The 10,210-nt window shown below is 38.9% G+C and overlaps 1 protein-coding gene across 1 annotated transcript; it reads left to right on the plus strand.

The window, feature by feature from the left end:
• Nucleotides 1–6,836: 6,836 nt before the first annotated feature.
• Nucleotides 6,837–7,799, plus strand: LOC129558534 (olfactory receptor 7A17-like). The gene has a single exon (XM_055429741.2). It carries the CDS (start codon nucleotides 6,870–6,872, stop codon nucleotides 7,797–7,799), a length of 930 nt encoding a protein of 309 aa, XP_055285716.2. The 5' UTR covers nucleotides 6,837–6,869.
• Nucleotides 7,800–10,210: the final 2,411 nt, after the last annotated feature.

Raw genomic sequence — 10,210 nt, forward strand, 5'->3', positions numbered from 1 at the left:
CTCCAGTATTCTTGCCTGGAGAATCCCAGGGACAGGGGAGCCTGGTGGGCTTCCGTTTATGGGGTCACATAGAGTCGGACATGACTGAAGTGACTTAGCAGCAGCAGCAGCAGACATACATGTAGTGACTGTATGATAATTTGTAAATTGTGAAGTTGAGCCTATTAGCTTTACTGATTCTCTCTATTGCTTTTTTTCTTTTTTCTTTTCCACTAAAATGGCTTTCATTCTAGTAATTTTCACTTGTGAATCTTTGTTTTAAGTGAAAGTGACAATGAAAAGTGAAAGTTCTCCTGCATCCCTTAAGGATAATAAATCACTCTTTATATATAGTTCTGACTGTTTTTAACATTCCTTTATTCCTTACTGTTCTGTCTGGCATTTTGGGATTAGATGTATTTCTAAAACTCACATCACCTTAGGCATTTGAAGACATTCAACAAAAGGAAGACCTATTTTTTTTTTAACCATAAGACTAGAGACAACCTATATCTCAGTAAACATGTTGAACTCATATATCTTTAGATAAGATGAAATTATAACACAGATACTACCTCCCACTTGAAAAGGTTTTGCTATATTATTTTATGTCCAAGTCTTTGATAATTTAGTCTTCAATTAGTGACCTATATTGATGTTATTAAATTATTGCTATTTTATATTTTATATGTTGGATGTAGATTTTCATTAAATTTTGTTATAAAGTTGTTTTTAAACCACTATATTTAACCTAATTCATTCTTACTGACAGTTTTTTCATAAGTTGTGATTGTGTCATTGCTAAGTCATGTCTGACTCTTTGCAACCCCATGAACTGTAGTCTGCAATACTCCTCTGTCCATAGGTTTCTCCAGGCAATACTGGAGTGGGATACCATGCCCTCCTTCAGGGGATCTTTCTGACCCAGGGATTTAACCTGCATCTCCCTCAGTTCTCCTGAATGACAGGCAGATTCTTTACTGCTGAGACACCAGGGTTATTACTTTCATTTAAAATTTATTTCTATATCATGCACACATGCCTATTCATACCCTTTTCTAAAAATGCATGAATAGAATCATATGTACATTATAGATACTCTTTTTGTTTAATTCTTTCAGTGGCTGTATATTATGCCACAATGGTGGCAGAAACCAACATGACATTGTAAAACAATTATCCTTCAATTAAAAATAAATTTTAAAATATCCCTGGGTGGGAGGGAAAGGCAACTAGATCTCATGTCTGCTTCTACATTCAGCTATTTTGATGCCACGTGTCATATGCCTGTAGAACCCTCTGCTGTACCTTCATGATGGAACCAGAGTGAAAAGAATCTTACCATTGCTCTGAAAACAGTTTTGATGTCACAGAATTCCTTTGTAAAGTTCTCAGAGACTCTTTGAGAACCATTGTTTTGTGTCATCGGCAGATAAGTATAACCACAAACTATGTAAAATCCTATCATTGTTTTTAAAAAATTGGTATGATGGGACTCGGCTGCTCATAATTTTGAAGGTCTTTCATATTCTCTGTTATTCCACTGCTGTTATAACAAGACTATAAAAATATTGTGGGATTGTGAAGTTCAAACTGTAGTTCTAACCAGGAGTGATTTTTCTCCCAGGAGACATTGAGCAATGTGTGGGAAAATGTCTGTCTGTCACACAGAAAAGGAGTGGATGGAAACCAGGGAAGCTCTAGACATCCTACAAGGCACAGGACAGATCCCACCACAGAGACCAACCTGCTCTAGGTCAATAATGCTGAGACTGAGAAACCTCCAGTTAAAAAACTTCTGTACTATTAATATCTATACCTTTCTTCAGCCTGCTTCCTCAAACTTGGAACATTTTACATTTGTCAGAAGCATTAATGAACTCCTTTGCTACCCATTTAAAAGTCCCAATCCCTATCAATGTGACAGCTCTTTAACATTTTTTTGTGAAAGAGGTATTTATTGTTTTCCAAACTATTCCTGACTTTGGTCAAAGACTCATATATTTGATCACCATTTTGACTTGCCTATATTATTTTATGCACATATACCATATGCCTATTATTCTACCATTGTCAACTTTTCAAATGATTTTTTTTTTAATTACTGTTTCTCAACTGACTTTTGGAGGGTGGTTTAGCTATTAAAATGTTTTACATTGTATTTAGTTAAATGTATCTTATCTTCTTCTGAGTTTCTTTCCTTAGTTAAGATAGTTGGCCCTCTTGCTATATTTAAAATGGGGAACCAACAAGGGCCTACTGTATAGCCCAGGGAACTCTGCTCAATGTTACGTGGCAGCCTCGACGGGAGTGGCATTTGGGAGAGGATGCATACATGTGTACATATAGCTGAGTTTCTTTGCTGTCCACCTGAAACTATCACAACATTTAAAGGAGATCAATCCTGGATGTTCATTGGAGGGACTGATGCTAAAGCTGAAACTGCAATACTTTGGCCACCTCATGCGACGAGTTGACTCACTGGAAAAGACTCTGATGCTGGGAAAGGTTAGGGGCGGGAGGAGAAGGGGACGACGGAGAATGAGATGGCTGGATGGCATCGCCGACTCTGTGGACATGAGTTTGAGTGAACTCCGGGAGTTGGTGATGGACAGGGAGGCCTGGCGTGCTGTGATTCATGGGGTCGCGGAGAGTCGGACACAACTGAGCGACTGAACTGAACTGAACTGACGCTAATATACAAAGTTCAAAAGGAAAATAATAAGATAGTTGGCCTTCCTGTAGATTTTATGTGTGGTTTTCTATTTTCTAAATGTTCACCTGAAGGTATTGCTTACTCTTACAATGAATATATAATCCCTCTGATTCATTGCAGTAGGACCAAGACTGGGAATCAATTTAATTTTCTTCCAATTAGATATCTATTCTGCCAGATTTCATTCAACAATCCAACCTTTTCAAACCTATTGAAATACTACCTTGACATACTAAATACACTTACATACTGAGACCTAATTTATTGATTCATTCAACAAATAATAATCAAGCACCTGCTAAGTGCCAAAATTTCTAGGAACATTATATATCATATTCTTTTATGTCTATGTTTTTCAACTTAATTATCAGTTCATGTTGAAGTCATCAAATTATTTTATATCTCATTTCAGTTATCTTTTGATGCATCTTTCAATTATGTTAAATATAGTTCCTTTGAAACTACTGTGTATAACCTGGTTCATCCTCCCTGTCATTTTTTTCTACTTTATATAACTTCACATTTATTTAAATTTGTAGGTGCACATATTTTTGCATGGCTTCCCCAGTGGCTCAGTGGTAAAGAATCTGTCTGCAGGGCAGGAGACATGAGAGACACGAGTTCAATCCCTGGGTGGGCAGATCCCCTGGAGAAGGAAATGGCAACCCACTCCAGTAATCTTGCCAGAAAAATCCCATGGACAGAAGAGCCCAGCGGGCTCCAGTCCATAGCGTTGCAAAGAGTCAGACTGAGCAATTGAACACAGCACATATATTTGCATACTTTTGAAAATAGAAAAATGAACAAAACAAGTGAAATCCTGCTTGCTTGGATCTTGCATTATAATGAGAAGTCAGAGTACAATGGAATAAATGTTTCTGTCACGTTTGCCCAGGCTTGAATCATAAAAAGTAATTCAGTTATTGAAAGGATGAAATTGTCATGGTATGTATAGAATTTTACAGGCTGTTGTCTGGGAGGTCTTTGCATGTCTTTGCAGGTTGGATAAAGATTGATATTAAAGTATGCCCACTGGGCTTATCAGAATGAGATCAAAACCCGCAGTAGAAGAAAAACAAAGGAAAGATGCCACATAAGAAAACTGAGAAAGGGGCTTCCCTAATCTTCTGTTCAATCACATAAAAACCGACTGGTCAAATACAGGACAGTCACAGGAAAAACAAGTCTCCTTCTGTTTGATATTAACAACAGTCAAGGCATATTTTACTTTGTATATTTCCTTTTGTGAATTATTTTTTTTCCAACTTTCTCATGGTTCTGGTTAAATTACATATACCAGTTTATAACAAATGGCAAAATCTGTAACTCTGTTCAAAGTTTTAAAAAATTACTTAAGAATATTTTCTTGTATTTCTATCCCGTGGTCATGTATGGCTGTGAGAGTTGGACTGTGAAGAAGGCTGATCGCCGAAGAATCGATGCTTTTGAACTGTGGTGTTGGAGAAGACTCTTGAGAGTCCCTTATACCGCAAGGAGATCCAACCAGTCCATTCTAAAGGAGATCAACCCTGGATGTTCATTGGAGGGACTGATGCTAAAGCTGAAACTGCAATACTTTGGCCACCTCATGCGACGAGTTGACTCACTGGAAAAGACTGTGATGCTGGGAAAGGTTGGGGGCGGGAGGAGAAGGGGACGACAGAGAATGAGATGGCTGGATGGCATCACCGACTCTGTGGACATAAGTTTGAGTGTACTCCGGGGGTTGGTGATGGACAGGGAGGCCTGGCGTGCTGTGATTCATGGGGTCGCGGAGAGTCGGACACGACTGAGTGACTGAACTGAACTGAACTGAACTGATGCCACCTTTATAGTTTTGGTTTCTCATTTCTTAATTAGTAAATTCAGCGTGCACGTTCTATCCCAGGCTAATTTATACACTTCCGGAAGAAACGGCCTCTTAAATCCACAGAGTGTTGAGGTGGGGAGCCCCCAACCACGTCAGATTCGTTTCACATATGATAATATATATGTTTCAATCCATTCTCCCAAATCATCCCACCCTCACCCTCTCCCACAGAGTCCAAAAGACTGCTCCACACATCCAAGTCTCTGCTGTTGTCTCGTATACAGGGTTATCGTTATCCTCTTGCTATATTCCATATATGTGTGTTAATACACTGTATTGGTGTTTTTGTTTCTGGCTTACTTCGCTTTGTATAATAGGCTCCAGTTTCATCCACCTCATTAGAACTAATTCAAATGTATTCTTTTTAATTGCTGAGTAATACTCCATTGTGTATATGTACCACAGCTTTCTTATCCATTCATCTGCGGATGGACATCTAGGTTGCTTCCATGTCCTGGCTATTATAAACAGTGCTGCAATGAACATTGGGGTACATGTTTCTCTTTCAATTCTGGTTTCCTCGGTGTGTATGCCCAGGAGTGGGATTGCTGGGTCGTATGGCAGTTCTATTTCCAGTTTTTTAAGGAATCTCCACACTATTCTCCATAGTGACTGTACTAGTTTGCATTCCCACCAACAGTGTAAGAGGGTTCCCTTTTCTCCACACCCTCTCCAGCATTTATTGTTTGTAGACTTTTGGATAGCAGCCATTCTGACTGCCGTGAGATGATACCTCATTGAATTATGAGGTGAATTATTATTTTATTTTCTCTGATCAGTTTTCACTAAGGGGATTCAATCTTTTGGGTTTTTTGTTTGGTTTTTGTTTTGTTTTTATTTTATTTTGTTAATTAATTTATTTAGGGGCATTCAATCTTTAAAGTGTTTTACATCATAAATTTATTACCACTTTTATCTTTTAAGCAATTTTATTATTTTTTTTTTTTTTTGCTTGGCATCAAATGAGGTTAATCAGGGTGCCAGAAACCAAAGAAGTTTTATCTACCTCAAAGTCTCTCAGGGACCAGCTGAGTTTATTAGATATTTTCTTTCTTGAGTCCATTTCAGTCCTCTCTCTCTATGTTTATGGACAGATTGCTTATGTTTATTTAAATACAAAGCAGAAAAATGGACATACCAATATGGAGCCCAAGTCTATTTGTCAATGAGAGGCTTAAGATAGGAATTTCTGGATACCATTTCTAAATTCTCTAGAGAAAAGATATTTGATCTGGACAGCTAGAGTTGTATCTGCTCAGAGCCTAAACAGTGAAACAGTGTGAGAGGGAGTGAAAGAACATGGAAATAACATTGATTCAGAGGCCTGGGAATGTTATGTGAGTGTGTGTGTCTGTGTGTGTGTGTGCATGCCTTGTGAACTGAGAGCAGTCCTCAGAGTAGGGGTACCTGGAATGATATGTTCCAAAGTAACTCATAATACAGGGACCATAACTCAATTCAATAAGGTGCTAAGGAAGAGATCATTTTCAATTCACCAGATGCCTTTGCAATGAGATTAATAAAGTACAAGATTTACATACATAGTGTGGACAATGGGTTCCCTGTATCTTAAAGCCTGAGCAGCAGCAGGCAGGATTCCTCTTTCCTCGACATCCTCTAACATCATCTGTCATCACTCTATGGCTTATTCATTCCCCACCACACACTGGCTCATTCTGGGCCTTGAGTTTCTGAAGCACACTTCTTCCCCAGGGCCTTTGCACTGGCTGTTCCTTCTGCCAGGCACATACTTCCTCAGGTAACCTTGCCTCTTTCTCTCTCTCATTCTTCTTTAAGGTGTCTGTTAAAGTGCTACCTTCTTGGCATGTCTTGGTTGAACTCCCAATAAAAATAACACATTCTAGCCAAGCTTTCCTTTTCTCCACTGCATCTGTGCTATTAGCCATGTTACATTGTTATTATTTTTGTTTGATTATATTTTCTCTCTGTCATAAGTCTTTAGATTGTAAAAACTTCTTTTTAAATATCCCTATACTCTGGCTATGCCTGGAATATGGTCTGTAGTCAATATATATTCCTCAAATGCATGAAAGATATTCTCAAAAACAGTAGTATACATTATGCTTGAATATCAGGCTGACAGTGGGAAAGAAATTTCTATAAAAAATGGAATAAGGATGCCCTTAATGGGCAAGCCACCAAATACAGAAATTAATGTATTGGATCAACAATATAAGCATAGCATTAATTCTAGGTTCTTAAGTCGGTTATTAATTTTAAGTTATTAAGTTGCTTATGTGAAAATTAATCTTTTTAAATTTTTCTGGTAGTCACTTCCAGCACATGGAACCACGGAATGACACACGAATTTCAGAATTTTTTCTTCTGGGATTCTCAGATGCACCAACACTGCAGTCTTTCATATTTGGGCTTTTCCTCTCCATGTACCTGATCTCTGTATTTGGGAACCTGCTCATCATCCTGGCTATCAACTCAAACTCCCACCTCCACACCCCCATGTACTTCTTCCTCTCCAACCTGTCCTTTGTAGACATTTGCTTCACCTCCACCACCATCCCAAAGATGCTGTGGAACATCCAGAGCAAGAGCAAAGTTATAACTTATGAAGGCTGCATCACACAGCTGTATTTTTTTGTACTCTTTGCAGGGTTGGACGACTTACTCCTGACTGTGATGGCCTATGACCGCTTCGTGGCCATCTGTCACCCCCTGCACTACACAGTCATCATGAGACCCCGGCTCTGTGGAGCGCCGGTGCTGGTGTCCTGGATCATCAGTGTCCTGAACTCTTTGCTACAAAGTTTAATAGTTTTGGATCTGACCTTCTGTGAAGACTTGGAAATCCCCCAGTTTTTCTGTGAACTCAATCAGGTCATCCAACTTGCGTGTTCTGATACCTTTCTTAACAACATGATGATATGTTTTGCATCACTGCTTCTGGCCGTTGGTCCCCTGGCTGGAATCCTTTACTCTTACTCTAAGATAATTTCCTCCGTATGTAGAAAAGCATCAGCTCAGGAGAAGTATAAAACATTTTCTACCTGTGCATCTCACCTCTTCGTTGTTTCCCTATTTTACTGTACAAGCCTAGGAGTATACCTTAGCTCTGCTGTTACCCACAGCTCCCACTCAAGTGCAATAGCCTCAGTGATGTACACTGTGGTCACACCCATGCTGAACCCTTTCATTTACAGTCTGCGGAATAAAGACATAAAGAGAGCTCTGAAAGCATTTATGGGACAGCAGCTCTAACCAGGACGACTTCCCTGAGTCTCAAGAAGTGCCCTTGATTGCAGGACAAAGAGCAACTGAGCCAGGAACTGCTTTTCCTTGATCACATTGTGGACGTAGACCTTGTTCTTTCTATTGATTTCCATGAGTGTCCCTTTCTTTGTCTCCACCTCTTTGTACAATTTAAGTAACTCACTTTGTAATTCACTTCCTGAGTCTGATAAAGTTTTCCCATTTATCCTTTGTCCTATGCCACAAATTTTTTCCCAAGTTTTGATCTGAAATATTTGGATATTTTTATTTCGTTCATAGAACAACAAGGATTTCTTTAGAATAATTTCTTCTCAAATAATATATACTATTCCAAGTAATTTTCATCTTATTTTCCTGAAAGGATAGTCATGTTACATAAAAGAGAAAAGTAAATTGTTTACTTTCAATTAAGGGTTAATTTATCTCCCTCATAAAAGAAGAACATGAACAATGTCTCAGGGTTCATTCTATCTCTCTGTTCCTGCATCTATAGTGTGTAGTTTTCCAAGGTATGTCAGCTCCATGAGTCTCATCGTCTTATGCAAATTCCAGATAGAAAGGGAAAAGGCTGCTACAGAGCATTTCAATATTCCCACCCAATAACTTAACATATTATCCATGACTGTCCATGACTGAAAAGGGTGTAGAAAATATGGTATCTTTGCTGGGCATCTGACCACTTCCAGACATAATTAGGCTCTGTCAAGAGGGAAGAGGGGAATGGAAAAGTTACATAACCAATCTATAATGAGCAATCACAAGATTGACAGTATCTAGAACATCAAAGCAAACAAATACTTGATAGAAGCAGGAAGATCTTGTCCAAAAGGACATTGATCTTCCTAATTCTTGTAAAACAGTCACATTGTGTGATGAAGAAAGCACTGTCACCAGACAATTCCTTCAAGGAGCTGAAAAACATTTTAACTTTTTTGAAGTATTTCTTTTTTTAATTTATTTCTTTTAATTGGAGGTTAATTACTTTACATTATTGTATTGGTTTTGCCATACTTTGACATGAATCTACCATGGGGGTACATGTGTTCCCTAGATACATGACACATGATAATCCACACACTGTGGTAAAACTGAGGCAGTGATGTTGTATTATGGCTTGGGTATTGAGGTATTTGGGGGAAAAATTCAGCAGCCAACCTTGACCAGAGTGATAGGGCAAATCCCATCTGAGTGTCAAGAGCTTTCAGAATCCTGAGTAAACACCTAGTGCACTGCCTTAGATAGAGAACAATTTCCTTTATTAACATTAATTTAGTGGCTCCAATCAACACATATGCATCTGATTCAGGGCTTTCCTGGTGGCTCAGACAGTAAAGAATCCGCCTGCAGTGTGGGAGGCCAGGGTTTAATCTCTGGGTTGGGAAGATCCCCTGGAGAAGGATATGGCAACCCACTCCAGTATTCTTTCCTGAAGAATCCCCATGGACAGAGGAGGCTGGTGGGCCACAGTCAATGGGGTCACAAAGAGTCAGACACAACTGAGCAACTAAGCACACTATTCAATCCTAACATATGATGCTGTCAAAGTACTTACTTAATATGCCAGCAAATTTGGAAAACTCAACAATGTCACAATGTCCACAGGATTGGAAAAGGTCAGTTTGCATTCCAATCCCAAAGAAAGGCAATGCCAAAGAATGTTCAAACTACCGCACAATTAAACTCATTTCACATGTTAGCAAGGTAACGCTCAAAATCCTTCAAGCTAGGCTTCAACAGTACCTGAACTAAGAACTTCCAGATGTAAAAGCTGGATTTAGAAAAGGCAAAGGAACCAGAGATGAAATTGCCAATATCTGTTAGGTCATATAAAAATCAAGGGAATTCCAGAAAAACGTCTGCTTCATTGACTATGCTAAAGCCTTTGATTGTGTTGATCACAAAGCATTATGTAGAGGGTACATCTACCAAAAACAAACTTCAACTTGTTTATCTGGGAATGTCTTAATTTCTCCTTCTTTAAAAAATAATTTGAGTTGAAATTCACATAACATAAAATTAACCATTTTAAGACAAACGGGGGAGCACGGGAAGATGGCAGAGGAATAGGATGGGGCAACCACTTTCTCCCCAAAAAATCAGCAAAAGAACATTTGAACGCTGAGTAAATCCCACAAAACAACTTCTAAATACTGGCAGAGGACATCAGGCACCCAGAAAAGCAGCCCATAGTCTTCGAAAGGAGATAGGAAATAGTATAAAAGATAAAAAGAGAGTCAAAAGGGGGAGGGACAGAGCTCTGTCCTGGGAAGGGAGGCTTAAATAAAAAGAGAGAGAAGTTTCCAAACACCTGGAAACACAGGCAAGTCTGTGGCGAGGCTTGGAACCTCAGAGGGCCACAAAACTGGCAGAAAAAAGACATAAATAATTAAAACCCACGG

Source organism: Moschus berezovskii, chromosome 8 (assembly GCF_049115385.1).
Source record: "Moschus berezovskii isolate FMDL1 chromosome 8, NW_MosBer_1.0, whole genome shotgun sequence".
In the NCBI taxonomy this organism is placed as follows: domain Eukaryota; kingdom Metazoa; phylum Chordata; class Mammalia; order Artiodactyla; family Moschidae; genus Moschus; species Moschus berezovskii.